At 40.0% G+C, this 24235-nt stretch overlaps 1 protein-coding gene across 1 annotated transcript in view; it reads right to left on the minus strand.

Moving 5' to 3' along the window:
• Positions 1-24235, minus strand: part of klhdc8b (kelch domain containing 8B) — a 181982-nt gene that overhangs the window by 14649 nt on the left and 143098 nt on the right. Inside the window, exon 5 of the mRNA XM_084015586.1 lies at positions 2973-3074. Within this exon, the coding sequence (XP_083871712.1) occupies positions 2973-3074 (102 nt within the window). The remainder of the gene's footprint in view (positions 1-2972; positions 3075-24235) is intronic.

Below are 24235 nucleotides of genomic sequence, written 5' to 3' on the forward strand. Positions count from 1 at the left end.
TTCATCTATCAAAAATTCCAAGATGGTGATGGCCAAAATGCCGAACACGAGTCCACAAAACAATCTCGAAGCCACGTCCACTTCTTATATACAGTCTATGATACAGATTGATTGTAATGCTACACTGTTTAAAATGAGCCAATCATAGATACGACTGGGCGACTGGCATGTATGGTATACTATATACTTCAGATGAGTAATTTTCAGTTCACTTAGAGAAGAGTCGAATTCAGGAATTACATAGTGCATTTTTTATTTTATTTGGTGGTCTGAGAGAATTCAACTACTTGACATCCTCAACTTTTGTAAATGAGCCGAGAAAAAGGTCTTATATATTTGTCATTGTTAATGTTGGCTTACTTGACCATTAATATTCTGCAAAATAGGAGACTGACCAGTTATGAGTATGCATGTAGCTTATATAATTTATGTTTGAGCCTATGATTAGTTGAATATTAATGGATACAACTATTCCCTAGTGTCCTCCCTTGGTTGAATATTCCTAGAACTGCCACGACTCTTTAAAATTCTGCTCACTAATCAAGTGAGTTCATTCATATAGAGTCCAATATGTAATTATGTTAAACATATGCAAAGATTGCTTAAACCTCTCCATCATACCCTATACTGTATACATTTGTATATGTGCGCACACATATGGTCTAACTAAATTATAGATGCTCTTTTGTCTTTGTGGATGTATTCTGCTCCTTATTTCCAAGTCAAAAGGCAGAGGTTTGGAAATGTGCTGTAAACCAGCTGTGCCTCACAAGACCTAGTCTATGAGCTGGATTCACAGCTGTTGTTCATCTGTCATTCTTTGTATGTCTATATATACAGACCTCCGTGCAGGAATATGTGCCTTGTGAATCTGTCAATAGATGTTTTTCCATAACACACAAGTTTGTATGTATGCATGTGCTGTAATGTATGTGATCTTGTCGATGCATGCAGATGCACAAACACAGGAGTCAATATCTGCTTAACAAGCATGTCATCGAGGACAAGCGCTGACCTTTGATTAATTTGTAGCGATGCTCATTCTCTCGTCACACTATATTTGCTTCAACAAATACAGCTCAGTCAAGGAGAAAATGGAAAAGTTAATGAAAAATTAATTTGGTTGTGTGTGTTTTGTGTTGTGTGTTGGTTTGTGTGAGTGAGCATGTGCATGGTATGTGTAGTGTTTGTGGCAGATCACAGTTGTGGCGTTTGATTTGCCGTCTCTAAGTTGGTAGGCCTTTAAATATGAAAAACGTTAGTATTCCTTAATATCTTATATCAATAAAAACAATATGTCCAGTAACTATGTCATAATATACTAGAGTAATTCGGTAGAAACAACCATCTTTTTACGGGGTGACTTCTTCAGCCTTTGCTTGGTATCATCAAGAGTTATTGATCTAAAGGGTCAATACACTGATTTTACAAATTGAAGATCAGTTTATTTGTCATGAGGGTTAGCCTGTGAACACTTTTGCATCATGTCTTCTTTGAATTTGGAAAACATACATTTTTAGAAAATAGCTTCTGCATGGGTTTGGAGGCAAAACTGGTTCTGGTTCACTCGGCTTGAAGTTATTTGGTTTTTGATTAGATGCCTGAAATAAGGTATGTACACAACATTTAGGGATTTTAACATTTTGTTCTCCGAAATAACTTCAGTAAATACCCCTCTTGTGAATTTTGAAGATTCCTAAGAGAGGCATCATCACGGACTTTACTGTCTTCACAGCCCTGTCGTGTGTGGCCATGTGACCGAGTGATTACACAACGTGTAAGTGTCATTAATGCTTATTGCCACAGAGCGTATTTTCTGCAATAATCCCAAATCCAATGAAAAATCCTGCTTTTTCTTGAGGCAACCAGTGTGATGCTAACTTCAAGGCTTGGCCTGCAAAATCCATCATTCCCACAGCACTGTTTGACCTGCAAGGTGACGACCATGTGCCCAACAGGGGTGGTTGAGCTAGCAATAGCATTAGCAAGCTAATCTGCTAGCATGTTTTTGCAGCTGGTCGAGCTCCATCGGCTGTGCTGCTGTTAAATGCTATCTCACAGACCACACTGACTGGGTCATATTATTTTGAAGAAATTGGTTATGAATTGATTACTTTCAGTTTAATTATTAAAACAGCGTTGTGATCTATCCACTTCATTATCTGATCGATATTTTTCAAAACAGAGTTGCAGGAAGTCTTGAGCTGACCCACTCAATTCCTAAAATCTGGCTACCATCTACAATAGCGATGCTGGTAGTTTTCAACTTGTGAGTCTGTGAATCCATATCATGGTGGCGAAACGTGGCCGTGGAGACACCCACAGTAGTGAAACTAAACCAGAGACCGCTATGAGTACTTTGGCAGGTGTTTGTAATTCTGTCCGTGGTAACAGCAAACATCTGCACAAGTTGCAGTCAATGAGATGAAAATGAAGACAGAGCTTAAAGTGTGGCTGTTTGTCATCCCATCCAAGATTGTCTATAATTAGATTATCGCAGCAGATTGATTAACAGCTTGACTGTGTTTCCATCTTTGCTGTAAAACTGGGTTTTTCCCCTCTTTTACTAACAAAGGATGGAAAACTAGCCTACTGACTCTTCAGTTTGTCCATCACATGACCCTGGCCTGATTTTTGGCAACCCTTATTTACTTATCTCCACAGCAGTGGAGATTAAACAGGATGGAAGTTTAAGAATCAGTATAACTGAAGAGCTTTTTTCTTCAAATCGCAGGATAAACACTTAACCTGACAACTGATCAGATTACTCGACAACATCACATACCCCAGTGTGAGTTGTCAGTTGCATTAGCAGACAAAAAGGGCTGCAACATTTGAAATCAATCACAGTATGAAGCGGATTGTTGTTCTGTCTCTCCTCCCTTTCTTTCCTTTTTAGGTCAAATCACAGTGTTGCATTTTATTTACAGAAAAGAACACACTGAAACAGGGAATGTAATTGAGGTGCTTACCTAGACCACCAGCTGCGATTACCCTTCCTCCCAGACATCCTGCCACAAAGTCAGCCCTCTTCTCCCTCATCCTGGATGTTCGGCTGGGTTTGATCCAGATACCTGCCGGAGGTGATGCTGTCAGTTATCTTGGACCAGAATAATCAATGACAACAAAAAAACAAAGTTCCCAAAATTGCATTTTCAAGAAAAACACAAAACAGCCCAAAGTAAAGTATTTCGAAAGCTAAAAATAACACCCATATACAATTATGAATCCACTGGATTTCATGCTTTTCAGCAGGTGATGGGACTGCAGGTTTTTTTCTGCCATTCAGCCAATAATGAGGAAAGAACAATATAGAACAATGATTCCAAAAACTCAATCTTAACATGAAATAACATGTGACAGATTCAAATAATAATAATTATAACAACACAACAAGCTGTTTTCAAGTAGTACAACTGTCATGGTTTAGAAACAGTAATCAGAACTGAAACGCAACAGACGACAGGAATTGCTCAATCAAATTGAAATGTTTTTGAAAAGACCTAAAGCAAGTCCTGCTGCCTACGAGAAAACATTCCTTTTTTGTTTAATGGACAACCAAATTTGGAGACACAAGCTATTAGCTCTCTTGTCAAGAGTCTGCCTACCAGCACCTCTAAAACTCAGTATTTAACATAACAAATCTTATATGTATGTTTCACGTATCTCTATGCAAAGCTAAGCTAGTTCTAGCTTGATATTTAGTGTAGTGCTATCAATCTTTTCCCCTCTCTTGGCAAGAAAGTGACAAGAAAGTCAATAAGTGTATTTCACAAAACATTGAACTATTCATGAATTCAAGTTTCCAGTATATTTTTGTCTTACTGATCTTCCAGAAGTTCACAATCTGTGCTTTGCCTACTAGCCTTTTTTAGACACAGCCTAAAACAACGGATTCATGAATAAAGGAGACTGCTGCCGCTAGACAGAGGGAGAGAAACGTGAAGCAGGACGAGAAAAGCAATAGAGGGAGAGGGAGGATTTGGTTTTTGCTTGCATGTGCAAAATCTGCTATTTAAAAAAGTTACATTATCACATATTATATCATATCGAGACATGAAATAGAGAATGGAGTCAATGTAGATAGATCTGTATTTGAGAGCACAACAAAGGTCTGCCTCAGGACCTCCCTCCCTCCATCTCCACCTCCCCCCTCCTCTTTCTCTCGCTTGAAACCCACAGCCCGACAGCAGATTACATTTCTATATTTGGGACAGCAATACTGAGTGGCACATCCCCTTCCCCACTCCTCCACGTCCACGCTGCAGGGAGCCTCAGTGAGGGAAACAAGCTGCAAATTCAGGCAAACGCAACAAAATGCACCACAGAACAAGCATGAAAAATGTGCTGCATAGACGTTATTTAAATTAATGCATAATGCTGATATGCTGATAAATGATCAGATGTTAAGAACCCATAAGTGGTCATTTTCTTCCCCGCAATGCTGCCGCCTACAACTCTTGTTTTCTCTACAGTGTTGTTGTTGAGGTGGTTTTCCTGAAATGTGTTTTTATTTGAGCTAGACTTTGAAAATAGATAAATGTCTACAGGCCGGCTGGAAGCTCTGTGCTGCCGTCTGTGAGTTGAATGCTAACAGGCTAACCAACTTACTTTAATGTGCTAGTATGCTAACATTAGGCTTTGACAAGGAAGAATGCGTGTAATAAAAAAGACAGTATCTCTGCTTCTGCAGCATCGATTTCAATATTTTTTTTCTAACTTACCTTACATCGACTATGTGTGTATGTACTGCAAAATAAATGCACTGCTCCTTTAAATGAGCACTTACACAAAGTACAGGTTGATGGGGATGGTGTTTGCAAAGTATTTGGCAAAATTAATTTTAACCTCATGATGGCTCTAGAGGGAAGGTCAGGAGATCAACAGTGATTCTGATTCATCCTGAGGGGAACATGAATGTCCATATAAAATGTCATGGCTATCCATGCAATAATTGTTGAGGCATTTCTCAAAAAATCAAAAATGTCAACCTCATGGCATTCCATCCTAGATGGGTTGAATACACTGAGTATAAGTCACTTTGGGCAAAAGCAGTGAAGGTAACATAATGTAAATAGTTGTAGCTATTTCATGCATGGCTATAAACTGATTAAGACAGAAACACTGCAGTAGTTCGGTCAAGGCATCTAGGTTCCTTGTTCAGGAAATTAAATAAATGATATCAAAATACGGATTTCCAGTTACATGCACCAGCTGTGTGAATTGTATCAGTTCGTGGTAGAGCTACACCACATTTCTCTTTGCCTACTGATCCTTGCTCCAGCCCTCAAACAAGTGGAAGAAACCAAGCTCCTCTGGGTTTTCTGACTGCCTCAGAGGCAAATTGCTACTCTCTAGCACTGAGCGGAGCAGGCTGACCTGGTCACCTTTCTGCGGAAGTATTACTGCAACAAACCACACCTTGGATGAATCCAAGAAGCATTTCAATAAAGTGGTGGAATTGAAAGGCTCTCTTTTGTCAGTTGTCTGGACCTTCATGCATACAATTTGCTGGTAAAAATTGCTATGCATCACTGCACAAGAGAATTCAAAGAAAACACAACTTTGTTTTTTTCAGTTGAGACATTGCAGAAAGGACCGCCGGTTCAATTCAAACCCAGGGGTGCTGCGGTGAGGAGTTCAGCCTCACATGGGGCACCACCACTACCACTGAGCCATCCTAGCACCCCAAAGAAAACAACTTTGGTAGAAAAATTCTCAGCAAAAATGAAGCAGAGTTCATGCAGGAAAGGCACATTTTTGAGAGAACTAAAATATTTGTGCAAAGCTGCTGTAGTTAGAGGAGAAGGAAGGCAGAGCCACCAACAGCTCACTCACAGATATGCTGGCTGCAACAGATCAGTTATTCGGCCGTGGAAAATGGAAAGGCCAGATAACATGCAAATGTAGTGCCGATATACAAGAGAGGGGGGCATGCAAGCTTGTAACTTGTTCTTTTTAGTGCCGGCTGAGCATTAATTGGCAGAAATAGCCATGACAGTGTTGTTGTGTTCAGTTCAGCAGTTGCACATTTTCTCTGATTGACTGATACGTGTGTGTGTGTGTGCGTGTGTGTGTGTGTGTGTGTGTATATGAGATCATGTTTATTTGATATGTACAATAATGTAGCAAGCAGTATTGCCACAGTCTTTCATAGCCTTTCATCATTTGAAATGCAAGTCCATGGATGGGAATTTTACAATATTTATTAGGCAACATTCAATGAGGATTCAGCAGAACGTTTTTATTCCATGCATTCTCCTTCCTTCAAAACTTGGTACCTAAATTACACAAACGCAAATCCACGGCCATTGTTTTGTGCCAAGAGGGGCTTCTTTTAAGCAGAGATGAGGAATGGGCCACATAGGTCTGGTAAGCTCACTTCTTTCTAGCTCAACAAGGCAATTTATCTGATTTTGTGCACCTCCTTCTGGATCCACAAAAGGCTTTATACAACTTTTTTTCACATGAGCATTAGTACTTTGTTGCAACTTTGTACTTTGTTGGTCCTTTGTTGCAAGTCAGTCCCCATCTCTCTCTCTACCTTTGTTTCTCGCCACCTCGCTACTGCAAATGTGGTAGTGGTGGGTCCACGAACCAACGGGTGGTATCACGGCGATTATGTCCACTACTAGTCTATGAGTCAGACATGTCATACAAACTTCCAACCTGACCATCTACAAACGAGGATTTCTCATAGTAGATAATATAGCAGTCGGTTGCAAAGGCCAGATTGAATCATTGTAAAGTTTTACCAGAGAACTTACATTTGGAGTTTATAAATGATGATGTTATAGTAACTTTATATGCCCTTTTTCAAGATCCAGAAACCAACCTGACCACATCAACTTAATCAAAGGAGAGTGTAAGAGAGAAATGCAGTCTGTCACGTCTATTCTGACATGAACAGGTTTGTCAAGCAAAAAGCTACCAATAGACAAAGTGAACCCTTCTCCCATTGAAAAACCTGCTGATTTTACCTATAATAGGCATATGAGCCACTTTGAGGAGGGAATGCTGCCATTCATCAGCACAAACGATTAATTATATTGCCCAAGGCAACTACAACCTTTGGAATGAACAAGCAATGATTTACTTTGGCCCACAATCATCCTGTTCCTGTTGGACTAACTGACTGTCGGGGCTGTAAACACAGATGGATAAGCATAGACACACTCATCACTCTAAGGAGAGCTGGTGAGTTGAGTGACATGTGAGGCATATATGTGTCTGGTGGACTCAGCTGGAGGACAGGAAAGTGTGTTATTTAAAGCTCAGAATCAATCCTCTTCCTTCCTCTGTTTCGCCTTCCCAGACACCAGCACTTCACTCAGTAGCCATCGCAGAGCTCGATGAGACAAAAGGCATATGATATGGAAGCAGGGACACACGCACGCACGCACACGCACACGCACACGCACACGCACACACACACACACACACACACACACACACACACACACACAATCAGATCCTAATATGCATGCAGGTAGAGGTAGACTATTAACAATTTCACCTCTACATACAAAAACTCTCCTTACACTAACTGCACAGTGGAGGGATACGTTACATCCCAACTACCTCCATTTCCAAATTTCATCACAAGGGGAAGACAAAAGGTATCTCATTCTGATAGAAGTGCATTGACTATTTCAGGCAGAAACCAAACAGCATGTGATCACAACCTACAAGCAACTGGAAATAGAAATCAGCAGATGTCCTTTTACTTCAAAATATCACAAAAATAAAATGTTCCTTAACATAACATGTTGGAAGATTTTTTCAGCTGCCCATAATATAAAAACAGACAGCCTGGCCTTCCTTTCATGTGGCTCTCATTTTCGGGTATATGCAGGGGCGGAGCTATACTCTGAGCACAGAGGGGGCGGAGAAATGTCGAGGGTCCCTTGAGATAAAGTGATTTTAAACCTGCAGTGCAGAACTTCTCCTACTCTGGCAGTGAGAGTGATTGCACAGTTCAGCAGAGGTCTAAACTAAAGCTGTTCACTGCTGTGAGTGGAGGGGTGTCCGATATAGATACAAACAGCAGAGCAGCACATTTTACACATGAAGAGCAAATTATAATGTTGAATATGTAACAAATCTGAAGAAGAAAAAGTTATCAATTTCTTAATCCAGTCTGAAAGAAACAGCTGCAGCTGCCACATGCAGGAGGGACAGCGGAGAAATAAGGGGTTGCAATGATTGCTTGTGTTGATGGACATTGCATGAATGCATGAAAAAGTTTTCTAAGATATCGTACGAACTGTTGTATGAGGATACTCAGAACACATTGCATCCATGTGTAGAGATGTCAGAAAGATGGTACTGGGAGGTTACATTCACATTTTTGCACATATGAAATAGCGAATATAAAATGTTGATATTGCATTGAATATTGATATTGCATAGGGGTGCACAATGATAGTTATTGAGTGAATGAATGACTCATTTGTCTGTTTTGTGCGATCTACTGGGAGCAGTGTTTATTGTGCAGTAGGAATAAAGAACTTGCACTATCTCTCTTTCACCCACTGCAAGGTGAAGCAGCCAATCACTGGAGGAACTGTCCAGTGCTGTCAAAGTGGATGACTTCAGAAGCCTTGACCTGATGCCATCCAGACCCATTCGGCCATTCTTGCCTTTATCCTCCTGTGACGGCTGGCTGTTTGTGTAGCGGAGGTTTTTAGTTGCAGCAGGTTGGGATCAGATCTTCCAAGGGGAGGGAGAGGTGATGAACCATAGTTCCCTTGGTGTTAGAATAAATCCAGTATTTTATTTTCTCGTTCAAATCACATATTAGCAGAGCAGGGAAATATACGCTGCTATCACTATAACATGCAAAAATTTCCTTGGTAGATAGTAAGGCCTCATACAACAAACAGCGCAATGTCCTTCCTTCTTTTTGACAGTGAAGTGCCCAGAGTTAAAGTGCATATCATTAATAGATACTGCCAGTAGTCCTCTCTTCCTCTTAACACTCTCCTTGATTTCGCTCTGATGACAGGTCAGTGTCAATACTGATGTTATGATATGTGTTGCAGGCAGCAGATATTGCTGCTTGTTGAAATTATGAATGATTTTATTCATTTTCTGTACATTTTACAGGTTTGAGAAAAACCACCGGGGCAGTTTTTTATTTAGTTTAATGTGTAACAGAGCAAAACAAACTGAAGTCTTCTAGCAAACTCTCATCTCAGACACCCGAAGCAAGGCCCAGAGTGGACGAACATCATTGCCAGCTTCAGATCTTACTTCTTGCTCAATTTCTTGATGCCACTTGTAGTGACTTATTTGTGGCAAGCAAAATTAATCACGTTCCTTCGAGAATGTGACTTTCAGACACGCTCGCCCCTTCGGTTCCAAACATTAAAGCTGAGATCGCCTGTCCATTTTGCTGTCTTTATTTCAACATTAGGAGAACAAAAGACGAAATATAAGTAAAACCAAAAGAACTGTCACTAAGCGATCACTGAGCGGTCAAAAAAACTGTACCGCTTCCCGTCTGGCTCATTCACCTGTGATCCCTCTCCTAGGTGCGCTCATCAGACCAACTACGGCATCCCCAGCAGATCAAAGCAAATTGTGTCTTCATAAAAAAGAAACAGATTAAACAAACAAATAACTCAAGTAACCAAACCAAATTCATCCTGCTTATTTAAGAGATAAATCAAACATAACATCAAACCAAAAAATGGCTCTGACACTGCTGCCTAGGGGTTCTTTTTCTGTTCAGTTTTGGCCTTCAATGCTTGCAGGTTGATATCATCCCCATCCATTTCTTTGGATTGTTTCTTGGCCGCCTTTAGTGGTTTCTTTTTGCCTCCTTCTCTGCCAAACTAATTAGTGGCTGGTTGTCTCATAATTCACGCTGTCAGGACATTGTTTGGTGTATTACAAAAGACATATCTATCTTAGATCTCATTAATTTCATTTATGAAAAGCTACTATTCAAGCAAAACTGAAAAAATATCCACATTATGAGGATAAGACTTCACATTATCTAGTCTAGAATACAATATATTACCATGGACATATCCCCCAACACTCAGACGTACTCAACACTACACACAACACATATCCAAGGTGTTGAAAATAAACTCCATGCGTTTTATTTTTGCTGTGTTGTTTCACAGTCAAATAAATCTGCATCTGTTGGCTGACAAGACTGATGGTGAATCCACACTGACCAGTGCAGTTAGGTAGAATGAGTTTTCATCAGTGTGGTAAGAAGATGAAGGCTGCTTATGAGGTGCTAGCTGTCATTCAGCCAGAAAGAAGCAAGCTGAAACCAAACTGAATGCTGTTGCATGGTGGATACGGTAAACTACTCCTCAAAGGGATACTGGAAAATCACATGCTACATGTTGCTATAAAAGCCTTTAAAACTAGTTTTGTCTTGCCAGCTCTTTCCTCTTTATCTGGCTCTTCTCTGCAACTGAATTTGCATCCATACCACACACACACACACACACACACACACACACACACACACACACACACACACACACACACACACACACACACACACACACACACACACACACACACACACACACACACACACACACACACACACACACACACACACACACACACACACACACACGGAAACACTACAGATTGATGCAGTTGCATACAGCCCTCTCCTATCGATTACAAGATCGATGCACTAATCCACGTCCTCTGAGGATTGAGGGGATGCGCAAAGCTATCGGGGAAACAATACACCCAACAGGACTTAGGAAACTTCCTGTGAGTGCAGAGATAAGAATGTGAGTTCATTTATCACATGAAGGACAAAGCAGTCACTCAGGACCATGGACAGCTCCACCTTCATTTGGAAGACTGCTGCCTTTGCTGAACGGGTGTCTGATGATTGAGGTAAGATATTTCACAGATAATATTGAAGATAATCCTGGACAAAACAATTGTCTCATCCAGCAGGACTTGATGGGAAAGACCACCGTGGAGGGGCAAAAGATGCAAGCTGCAGGTTTCTACTAGGTGTGCTAATGAGCCTCCTTGGCCTCTCAGTAATCCTATAAATATTCATGCTGAGTGGGTGGGCTTTAATCAGTTCTACTGTCCTGGCCATGCCATGCACCCACACATTTCTGAACTACTAACACATCTTCTAAAGTTCACACAAACTCCTCTCCAATCTGATACTTAGAAATTCCCTGTGCTCAGGTAGTTGCCGTGTGGGGAAAAAGTGTATTCATTTTGTAAACCTGTAGGAATCAGTCAGTCAGCTGCTGGCTGTTAATTCACCCATTGAAAGCAGATCCTAAGTGCATTAATTAACTACACCTACATGAAGAGGAAGAGCACTCATCCAGAAACATTGTGGGATGATACATATAGAAATCTCAGACTCTAACAAGACTTAATTGCAGCAGTAAGTTAGAGGATGGAACGTAACAGTTCATCTGCAAATTCATCACGTCTCATAGAGTACTACTTGAGAAAGATCAATGGAAATGAATGTCAATGCGTGTGACTCTAGCAGATCCAGAAACGTTTAAAGTGGAAAGCCCAGATGGTGGCAGGGATTCAGATAAGGAACACATTTTAAGAATGAGTATAAATGTAGATTCAAATTGAAAGCCCCAGTTTTTAGCAATATATGCTGTGATTTTATTGATAGTAGAAAAAGTTGAAAAGATGCAAATATTTTCAAAAAGAAATTTCGCTATAGCCTCGTTCTGCTGCATAGTATGATAAAGCTTGACTCTTGCTTTTGGTTTTCCAAAAGGTGCAGACGGCTGGTTGGTCAGAGAGAATAGTCACTACTGCAACATCTCTCTCGCTCTACATACAGTATATATAGTATATATAGTATATACAGTATACACACCCACACAGGCACATACATATGTCATTCACAACATTATATAATAGGATATTTGTGATCATGCAGATAATGGAAACTCACCACAATCAACTTATCGTTAATGTATTTTATTGTGATTTGCGATAAAGCCCTATATCGTCCCATCCTTAGTGTATTTGTGTTTTTAGAAGACGATATGCATCTTAGCCTACCATCAACCCTCACCAATGCCTCTCACTCAAATATAATCACACACACCAGTTCTTGTTTTTTGTTTATTTATGTTATTGTATTTTTCTTTCCTCTCTTTATATAATCTCTTTTTGTTGTTGGATGTCCCTGTACCTGCCTTTTTTTTATCACTTTTTCACACACAAACGCCTCCAACATAATCAAGGACAAAGTGCAGACATTCCTCTGTTTGGTTGCCAATAAAAGAATACAGCTAGAGCTGTTTTATATTAAAGATTATGTGACAATCAGCTAAGAATCCAGCCTACACTGACGGGGTACTTTCTGCAGTGGAAAATAAAATTGAGAAAAAGCACCTGGTCCAAAAGTCAGTCAAGCAGAGTGGAGCCGAGCCGATCCGTGCAGTGTAAATGAGGCATATAATTTACTGGCCTGGTGGTGTGAAGGTCAACCTATAGCTGATGTCTGCAGTATTAAGAAACTCAATGTGAGCTCAGTGAAAAGCTGCAGCACAGGGCTTAGTGCTTCTCATGATGTAAGCTATAAATTATAACATTCTACACACCATTCAAGATATTAATTAAGGTCTGGGTTGAAAAGTCATATTGCAACAACAAAAACACTCACAATAAGTTGATCTTGGTGAATTTCTATTTACGGGATGATTGTAAATAGCATCATGACTGACTTGAATATGCTATCTAGATTGCTATCACGGTAAAGATACGAAAAATAGAGACTTATTTAAAATATACAGGATACAATTTTATTTATCCTTTATTTATACAAGTAGACCTTATGATTTGATGATCATCTTATTTCCGAAGATGTCTCTTATCTGTGACTCAATAAAAATATTTCTTTCTTAACTAAATTTAAAGTGATACCAACATGTTTTATGTGCCATTTAAAGAATTTTAAGCATATTTTAATGAGAGCTGAATAACATTGTGAATCCTAATTATTTTGTTCGGGATAATCGTGACATGGTCCCATATGGTCCCACAGAGAATCAGATCTTCCAGATTGCAAACCACCAAAGAGCAAAAAAGGAATGGCAGCACAATGAGATCAAGGATTACCGATGACAGTACAGAGAGGTCCATCTGGGTCACCAGCTTTGGCTTGCCTCACTGCCAGCCTTCGACTATTAACCATTTCTAGTGTTACATGGCGAAAGAGATCAAAAGCGAAAAATGCAAAACATTGTAAGAGCTTCGCAAGAACACACAGCCACGAAACCGCAGGGAAATACAGTTGTGAAAAAAATGTCACACCCAAGTTCAAATCTTGAAATCTGTTCACGTAGAAGAGAGTAGACACGCAGGGGGAGTGTAAACATGACAGAGATCATTCAAAGAGGAAAGCTGCTTACTGACGGGTTTTAAGTCATTAAGCAGGGTAGAGTATTGCTGACACACCATAATTATTCACAAGATAGTGCTTCAAAAGAAAGAGATGTAATCAGCTGGAGGCTTAACAAATGTATTTATCTGTTAAAGTCTATGTAATCAACAGATGATATCAGCTTTAGCACTGGCAGAAAAACAAGAATAGAGATGACAGGTGCTATTTTAAGGCCATGGTGGGCAATAAAGGAGAAATGGAAAAGATATGGTTATGCCTCTCAACCTCCGTTTTTTCTACTGCTCACCCATCTGACTGATTCTGTTTCTGAAGTCCAGTGACATAAAAGTTCACTCTTCTAACTGTCCTTCTTTCACCTAAACACTCTTTACACCTCCACCCTCCAACAGTGACGCCATGACAATGTGGATAAAGCTGAAGGTAACTCAATTACTGTGCGACACACTGACCATAGGGGCCAGTTAAACCAGAGCCAATGCCCATTAGCCCCTCAGCATGTGTGTGCTCATATAAATGAGTACATTTGGGCATACTGTACCATCTATCTACATTACGGTGCTACCTAGCCAACAAGCAGTTTGCCGGAATCAGCCTCAAGCAGATATTTTTTTTTAAATTAAATGACATAGCCTAAGTCCAACATTTTGTTGACATCTCCATCAATCTTGACCTCTGTCTGCAACCATGGTCGCTTTTCAGTTTGCTAACGTGTCTCCTTGATTCCTTCCCTTGCCTGTTCTCCTCACGTCTCACGAGGTAAGGAGTGAGGAAGAGACTAGAGGAGAGAAGAGTCGTTTGTTTGTTTGAAGCGAAGTATGAACTTATGTCCCTTGCATTTATATATTTATATAAATATATAGCAGCAAAGCTAACTGTAGTTATGAACTTGAAAAGGAAATGGAACTGAACTACAGTCTCCTCTGTACTTGCAAGGAACATGCAAGGAAGCATAAGTTAGCATATTGAAAAGCAGCGTGTGAAACAGCTCTTCCTATTTTGCTACTGATTCACAAGAATCATGATTTCTATGGCTGCTCGAGGACTTTCTCTTTTCAACTCATCCCTGTCATTAATGGACAATTTCTGAAATGACTGATTTGACGATGACAGATTTTTTGAGGGAGGAGCATCTTGTTACTTTTCAAAATATATATTTTTTAAAAAAGGTCAGAGCTGGGGGTCTGGTAGCCTGGTAGATGAGATGCATAGCATGTGATGGCAGCAAGCCTAGTTTGAGTTCAGTCAGAGCTAGTCGTTGCGTGTCATACCCCTCTCTTTCTGTTTCTCTATTGTCACTATCAAAGAAAGACAATACACATGTTACTCAAACAAGTAAGTGAAGACACGTTATAAGGGATTATTTTCAGCCATAAATATATGCTCCATTGCCAATCTACGTCAGGAAGATGTGTATGTGTTATTGACTCAAAATAAACCACAGTGCCCATAGTGAAGGAATATGTCACATGCACCTATGGCTCAGGTGTTTTTAATAGTTTCTGGACAACAATGGAGCTCTATGGCACAGACTACTAAAATATGCATGTATTAGTCTTTGGAAAACATGAAATACGCATCAGCAGGATACATTTATTAATTCTTTTTTTAACAGATATTTGCCAATAACAACAAGTAAAGATTATTTTAATATCACATTTCATATGAAAGGCATAGACTCAATGTGCTTTAGGATAAGCAGCAAATGAAAATGCAATGACAATGGATGACAAAAACATAATATATAAAAACATGTAAGTAAATAGGGTATAAGATATAAAAACATAAAATGTGGTAAGAAAAGGCATCATATCAAGTATGAATGTATTATTAATAATAGTGAATAATCAACTTACTGATTCGAAATGACTGAATCTCTCTTTTGTTCTCGTTCAGCTGTAAAAAGTTTTAGGCCATCCCATGTTTAATATCAGTAATGAATTGGTTGAGATCATTCACTGTGCTAATGTTGTTGGCAAAATCAGATAAGTATAACTGTGTATCATTACCATAGTAATGATATGAAATATTGTATTGTTGAATGAGGGAACCAAGTGGGAGCATAAAAATTAAACAGCAGTGGACCGAGAATTGACCCTTGAGGGACTCCATGTGGAATGTCAACTTCCTCTGATTCAAAGTTGCTCATGGAAACAGAGAAAGTTTTACCAGTAAGATGGGAAGAAAGCCAATTAATAACAGTGCCTTTAAGGCTCAAGCAATCTTTGAGGCACTGAAGAAGAATTTTATGGTCAATCATTTCAAAGACTCCCCGAGGTCAAGAAGAATCAAATTTTGTGGTTGTCTGAGCTCGTTTTAAGAAATGGTCGATGTGGTACACACTTATCAGAGAGAGGCTCTGGAGCCTGAGTTGCTGTACGAATATTAGCGTTAGCTTTGGGAGCACAGCCTCCACCATTTGTTTCGTTATTTAGGTGGAACTGTCCTGAAGTAGGCCAAAAGAGTTTATGGTGTGTCACAGAGAGGGATCACCAGGACACATTGCCAGGGTTGATCACTTTACCTTGACAAGTTCATTTTCAAGATGTGATGGAGTTCTGCCTATACAGCATTTAAGAGGTTGTGTTCAAGTCCCAACGTGTGTTTCTCAGTGTGTGTATAAATGAGTGGTCTGGGCAGCGAGCCGTGTCAAGTATGTCTCCAAGCCTCTTGATAAAACCTTGACTTTGTCTGACAGGTGATTTTATCACTCTCTAGCTCACCTGCTTTATACTGTTCTAGCCCGGAACAAACTCTCCCTGCAGTCAATAACTAATTATTGAATTTACATTCAGCACAGATGGCTCTGACATGAGTTAAGTATTTTACAATGAAGGACTTAAAGTCTGACATAAATTGCAATAAACTCATTCACAGTATTTCAGCCTTGTCGAGAGGTTTCAACAGGCACAATGGTGCTGTCACACACTGGAGATGCAACGGTTCTCAATACAATATTAAACCGTAAGATGATCCATGCATTCAATACTTGTGAATTAAGGTATTTTTGGTTTTGCAATAAATTGTTGACGTTTCTCTCTGAATTGGCTATGTCAGAGCTTTAGAGGAGCACTTGAACGCAGCATGTGCTCACATGCTCTTGCTGCCCTCACGCCCTCTTCTGTAGTTGCGGGCTTTCGTCACCTAATTCAATTCCCGACTTCTACTTGTATAAAACAACGCGGAAAGGCATCAACGTGGAACTGGCTATTTATTATTAGCTATAAATAGCTATTTTTTTCTCCTTGCGCACAAAATGTGTACCGAAACAGAACCAAAGCTGTAACCCAAGAACCGAGGTACGTATTGAACCGTGGGCTAACTGTATTGTTGCATCACTATCACACACACAGTCTGACTTGTATGCCTCTAAAGGATGAATGTCTGATTTTTTTTGCACTTACTTTACTAATTACTGCTTCACATTTGTTTGTCTCGACCAACCAGTCAAGTTACAGTTTGCATCAATGTCTGTCCACAATGTCATCTCTTTTCATGTTATACTATTAGATATTAGTGTGGAATTATCATAATTAGTATATGAATTACAGAGTTCTGGCTAAAAATCATGTTTGGTGAGGTCACAGTGACCTTAGACAACCAAATTCAAGTTTTAATATTAAGCACATCATAGAAAGCAAGGCAATTAGCTTTTCGAGTGCCTATTGCAGGTGGCACTTCTCGTCCAATTATACCTTGCAGTGTTTGATTGGAGTAAAAACTACTTTAAATGTCAGCTCTTGATTAGAGACCTTTTCCATTTACAGGTGGCATCTTGAGGTTTATTTATTGGGTGGCTGATATGAGTGGATATGCTGTGTGCATCTCAGGGTAAGAAATTTGCACCTGCCAAAAACAGGGTGCCATGGTGGGGAGGCTTTTCCTTATGTTTTTTTAAATCATCATTTTAAGGTTACATGATACAGTATGTTCCATATTTCTACTGTCTGGTATCACTGATTCAGTATTTAAAACTGGTGTTCTATACAGATTTTAGAAGTGGTGGACAAAAACATATAAAAGGGCTGGTAGAAATGTTCAGTGACATGCCACAAGAGCAGGTTGGGGGGGATGTCAAATTTAATTTTGCATCCTGGTCTCCTAAAAAAAAAAACATTCACCCACAACAAAAATGATTTGTCAATAACATTGAGAAAAGCAAGAAGAATCCATAAGTGTGTGAGTCAAGCAACTTCAACTAATAAATGTGAAAGGCATGTGAAGGCAGGAAGTGACTGATCTTCTCTCTCAAGCTCTTTTGTAATTCTTTGCAATCCTAACAAGTGTAATACCATGGCTGCTTTTGAGAAAACACTATCCAAAAGTGTGCACCGTTATTCCCATTTGTACTCTTAGTGCACCCTGTGGCTGTTCAATACACATAAGTGCTGTTGCCTTTATAAAAACTTCATACGAACTAGTACATTTGAAGCATACCCTGACCTCAAGGATTGTTAATCACTTTCTTTTACAGCCCAGTTTCCCTTGGAATTACATTTGTGTTGGATGTTCCACACCTCATAATTTAGGTCCAATGAGAAAAGGCATGTCTTTTAACAAATGTATATGCAAAGAAAAGAGACCGGCGGCCAGCGGATTTTGGACAGAGTGCAGAGCGACATTTTAATATAAAACGACCGGTCCCGTTCCGTGCACCCCGAGACTGAAGTGAGGTCCCACCACTGATCTGTAATAGGTCTGTAGCGTCAATGGGTCCCGCCCCCTATAGGTGGGTTGAAAACATGAGGAACTAGTGTTGTCGTCTTACCCCTCTAACCAAAGCAGCCTCCGATGACGCAAAATGACGATATTTGAATATATTTGAGGCTCTTTTTCAGAATAGACATACGGAGATCTCCCATCCTCGGGAAAGTTAGGGAATGATGCACGACCATTCAAAAGTACTACCGGGTTTCTAATGACACAAAGCTTAATACAAATTGGTGAAGTATTCCTTTAAAGTCTGGCTGAAACGGCATTTCCAGAGTTTGTATCTTTGTATTCATATTTGGCATATATTGTTAAATAGGTGCACATTTTGAGCAGGGATGTGATCTAAGGGGATTCAAAAGGTATTATTACTGATTAATTTTAAAGATTACTGCAGAAAAAGCCACAGAGGTGACGAGCTATATTATTTTCAGAGTTGTTGTCATTAAGTGTGCTATTGAGTTTAATTCACCTCCTGGTGAACTGACTGCCTTGTTCATGTCATTAAAGGAAAACACCACCGCATTTCCATACTGAACTATGTTCTGCTCTGATGTTAGACGAGGTGATACATACCTCCCTCTCCTCTGTGCGTGCACTCAATGGCTCTTGCGCGCACTCCGCGCAGCGCTAATTTGCTAGCATGTAGCTTGTCCCAGTATATTCCTTAGGATCCAAAGGGGGGTGAAGTTAGAAGCGACCAAGCACTTCCACGTTGTCCCTATTTAAATACGGTTACGTGAGTAGTTACACGACCCAAGTTTGGTTACACAAAATGAAACATGCCAATTTTTCTAAGCGGATAACAAGGATAACTATATAGTATGGCGGAATAACAACTGGAAGCACTTCGACGTCGGCGCAGTAATATCATCACTCAAAACATGACAGGACTATATACCTTCTGCTTGTTTTCACAACCCTGTACGATGCACGTTATAACCATGATTTTGATTGTTCACAAACTATCTTACTACAACCTGATGCTTCCTCAACTGTGCACAAACTACTACAGGTAGTGCAGGCGACGGCGTGCAGGTCACGTAGGTTCTATTGACGGAAGTAAGAGGGGGAGCGGAGTGATGATATTACTGCGCCGACGTCGAAGTGCTTCCAGTTGTTATTCCGCCATACTATATAGTTATCCTTGTTATCCGCTTAGAAAAATTGGCATGTTTCATTTTGTGTAACCAAACTTGGGTCGTGTAACTACTCACGTAACCGTATTTAAATAGGGACAACGTGGAAGTGCTTGGTCACTTCTAACTTCACCCCCCTTTGGATCCTAAGGACAAGCTACATGCTAGCAAATTAGCGCTGCGCGGAGTGCGCGCAAGAGCCATTGAGTGCACGCACAGAGGAGAGGGAGGTATGTATCACCTCGTCTAAGATCAGAGCAGAACATAGTTCAGTATGGAAATGCGGTGGTGTTTTCCTTTAATGCAGACACATAGTATTAAAGGTCATATTGATAAAAAATTGTATGTAAACAAATATTTAAAAAAAAAATCAAAAGTATCACTTCTTGTGAAATTTTTTTTTCATTGTGAATTAATGATTTTAAAAAATGTTGTTGGTCCGTAAGTAATGTTTGTTTATCTCTGTGTAGATGTGTGACGTGTGGCTGCGGCTTCTAGCAAGGCTTGTGAGCCAATAGAATAACAACGTTGGTATCAGGTGGTATCTCTGCGTAGTCAGGGGTGTCTTTTGTTAGTGTGGAAAAAAGGAAAATGGTAAGTGGGCGGCATTTCGGTACCAGTCCCAAGTTCTGAGTGACAAAAGGAGGAGCAAGACCAGAGTGAACATTGGTTCAGCGTTTGATCGTCAGAGTCAGCTGAAGGAGTTTCAAGGACTGAAAAGCTATGCCGAGGTGGCTACTGTTATTCTTGACCGGTAAGATATTGTTAAAGCTAGCTGTTAGCTAACACGAACACTGGCAACCCATTGAGGGCGCATGCGCTTCGAGCAACAGCTGTGTTGTGACATGAATGCAATGGAAGTGGGAGTGCTAATGCGGCATCTAGAGGCTGGATGTTACAATGTTGTCAATAGCTATAATACCTTACTCTCTGCAGCCATGCTCATCTGCTATGGGATGCTCAAACATATTTGACCACAGAAATCTCCAAATTATAATAATCGAAAAATATTTCTGTCTTAATTTTGCTAAAGGAACAGATGTTTTATTTGCTCGAATTTGTGCTCTCAAAACATCTACTACTGCGACTGTTTTTGCGTGTGCGCACACACACACAGACACACAAACAAACAAACACAAGCACACACACACACACACACAGTCTTCACCAGCACTCCCTAGGGTCTATTTATAGGCTTTTTAAGACAGCGTGTCCTAACCGATAACAGTCTGAATAGGAAGCCAGTCTTTTTAATCACATACTTAGTCAACAGATATCCAACACCTATTCAGCTTCATTCTTTGTATAATTACAGTTGCTTTGCAGCCCCCATCAGTTCGAAGATGAGTTAAATATGCATGAATATAATTACCATAAAGCAACGTGTTAATTTGCATAAAGATATGTCTGCAGTGCCTCATCTTAACTGCCATGCTGCGCCGTGACACAAACATGAGGAAAACCAATGACCGTGATGACATGTTGCATTTCAAAACTCTTGAAGGAGAGCATCAGTTGAGAGAGGGGAAGTGATTGAAAGAGAGGGACACAGAGAAAGCAAGAGCAGGCAAGGTAAAAATAATTTAAAAAAAGAGACACCAGTGTTAGAGTGGCTTCCTTGACATCACAAGTAAACCTCTCTGCTAATCAACTGCTAACAAAAAAGCACTACTGTCAAATGAGCTGATCAATGTGTAATTGTCTGTTAATCAGTGTCGATAAAGGGAGCAGATACACTGAAATGTGACTTTGTTACAAATAACGACATGGGTTGGGAAATGGTTTGTGAAAATATTGTTTCTTTATGGGTTTGTATTTATCTTGCTTTAAAATGAGAGGGAACTACGGCAGTAGTATTTTCTAAAACATCACCAATGCAATTGTTTCTATAATTGTACTTTTACTTTATCTTTATAGACACCATCTATAGTGATAACTGTTAGTGTGATCGACTGCTTATGTGGACCAAAAAGATTGAGACAAAATCATTCTCCTAAAAGTGCTGGTTAAATTATTATGTCATAATATGAATCAAGTGGTCCGCTTACAGTGATTTTTGGGGATATTTATTAATTAATCACGAAATATGCAACAACGTCACCACTGACGTCGCCAAACGCTTCAACTGTAAATGTTTTATTTTGCTTGTATGTGTTTTCCAGGACAATCCTCCAGTCAGCTTCTGACTGCTGAGTGAACACTGAAAAGGTGAGTGTGTGAAAGAAGTGTGACCAGAGCAGGGCCACAGAGGACTGTGGTAAGAAGAAATTGTCTAGGCGGTCAATGAGATGGAAAACCAGAAAAAGTGGAGACATTTAAAAGTAAAAGGCCTGGGGAGTTGGATGGAGAGGTGAAAGTGAGAGGAGATGAACTATGTCAATAGCCAAGATGAGACAAGATGAGTAAAACGCTGTAAGAAAATGGTTGGGGGGACTGAAAAACTTCTTAAAAGCCTGAATTAATAGTTAAATCAACCCAATCACATATGATGGATACGATTTACCTGCAAGACGATTGACAGATCTCGATCTCTCAGAACGCGGCTTAGTAGGTAGCATCGTTTCGATTAAGAGATGTACTCTTTATATTAAGAGTTGAACAGTGGTGTCTTTATGTGAAATACAAGAGAAAACTTGGAATGGATTATACTCACACACATCTCCCAGCCTGGAGGAGATACGAGGAGACTGGCTGTTACACGAGAAGAGCTAGACAGGGCCATAGAAGGGCATCAACCCAACAGCAGGAGCTTTATCTGCTCCTTTGTGGTGGAGGAACATGAGGAGCACTGACAGAGCTCTACAAAATTACCTCAGCAGGCTAATGGTGTGCATGTTTCTGACCAAACTGTCACAATTAGACTCCATGAGGGTGGCATCAGTACTTGGGGCCTGGTCTCACAGTTCAGCAATGTGCAGCTCCACTGGCATTTGCCAAAGAACACCATAATTGACATGTCCACCATTGGCACCCTGTTCTCTTTACAGATGAGAGCAGGTTCTTACTGAGCACATGTGACGGGCAGAAAAGTCTGGAGACGCTGTGGTGAACGTTATGCTGCCTGTATCATCATCCAGCATGACCGGTTTGGCAGTGGGTCAGTGATAGTCTGGGGAGGCATATCCTTGAGGTCACACAGACCTCCATGTCATAGCCAACAGTACCTGCTGTTATATTTCAGGATGAAATCCTCAGAGCGATTGTCAGACCTTATGCTGGTGCAGTGAATGCTGAAGCATTCACAGTTCCTTTCACTGGAACTAAGGGGCCAAGCCCAGCTCCTAAAAAGCAACCCCACACCATAATCCAGCTCTGCTCATCTGTATCAGGAAAACATAAAGTTGAATGTTAAAATATCAGAAACAGCTCATGTTGTTTTTTTATTTGTCAGAAAGTGAGGATTATCTGATGAAAATTCAAAATAGAACTGTAATAGTATTATTAAGTACTACTATCTGTACTCAGTGTCAGCAAGTACTGAAATGTAAGTATTTGTATTTGTACTATAAATTCTAGATTTTCAGTCTAACTTCAAAATTCAAATTCATTTTGGCAGGGTACAAATCAATATTGACATAAACATTGAAGCTGAGATCAGTTTGCAAAAGCATTCAGGCTTTCAAAATGTAATCTGTAAACGCTTCACTTTAGCAGATAATCTGTGCCAACTGTCCGCCCTAACAGCTGAGATCAGTTGAAGGGAGGAAAGCAGAAGCGAGTGAGGAGGAAAGGCATCTTAGATAAAGAATTGGTTGACATAACTTTCTCACTACAAGCAATCTGTAGGCAGATCAAAGCCCTGCATCGGAAGCCTTCAAGGAGGCGAGGGCTTGATTGGCATGCCATTCCTGGGAAGAAGGTTTTTGCAGACAGGTTGGGGTAAAGCTTTATAGCCGGGTGGAATTTCAAATCCGCATTTGCTTTGACATGAATTTCAGCCAAACAACCCTCTGAGACGAACATATCATCAGACACATACAGTATTTATAAGCTTGGGAGGGCAGAGGACTGCCTTTAGGTGATGATTACATTTTTGTGATGCAGATGACAGAGAACAAGAGTTTAGTTCGTCGTCAGTCAACATTTTGGTAAAGACAAACTCAAATAATTCATTCATGTTAATATTCTGCAGTAGCAAGTAAAACTAGGTACACAATAACACGCCCCATCAACAACAATTTAGCACAACATGCACACATATGGTACAGTATTATTGGGCTGCTTTGCTCCAGTGAGACATTGCCTTTCACCATTCATGTCAATGGAACAAAAATCTTAATTTCACATTGCATTTTAATGTAATGTATAGACAGGTGTCATTTTCTGTTTCATTAGTGGGCTACAGCAGAGTGTGAAAGCAGCTCCATTTTCCAGATAATTCCTATAAGACCTATGATAATTAGTGCCACACTGGGACAGGTACTAAAAAACTATTTTATAAGCTCAGAAGAAAGACCGAGTTAAAACAATGTGCGTAAAGGGCAGGAAATAGGATTTGTTAGAACTATATTCATATGTGATAAGTGTTTGATGGTGTAATATTATTTTAGATGTTAATTCTCAATTTCCAGTGGGTGTTATTAATGGGTGTAGACCACAATTCCAACCAATTAAAGCAATGGAACATGTGACAGAGTTGACCTATGTAGAAATGTAAATAAGCTACAGCATGGAGACATGTGCAGCATCAATGCTTCCATGAATTTGAAGATAAAAGGTTTCTTTTACTTTGCCTGGGAACCAGCTGAATCTGCTAGGTTGTGTTTTATTTGCTCTGGTAGATGCAATTGTGATTTGGTCTGAAGATGTCAGGCCACAAGAGCTTCAACAGAAAGTTCCACATTAGCCCTAACATTTGTGACTGACCAGCCCTGGCAATTTCCTGTCTGACTAACCTCTTAGATGTTAGCGAAGATGTGGCTTTCCATCAGTGGATGCATCGATTTGATGTAGGGTGCAGAGGTCTATAAACAGTTTTGTGATAAGTAAATAA

Source organism: Eutrigla gurnardus (assembly GCF_963514095.1).
Source record: "Eutrigla gurnardus genome assembly, chromosome: 8".
NCBI classification, from domain to species: Eukaryota; Metazoa; Chordata; class Actinopteri; order Perciformes; family Triglidae; genus Eutrigla; species Eutrigla gurnardus.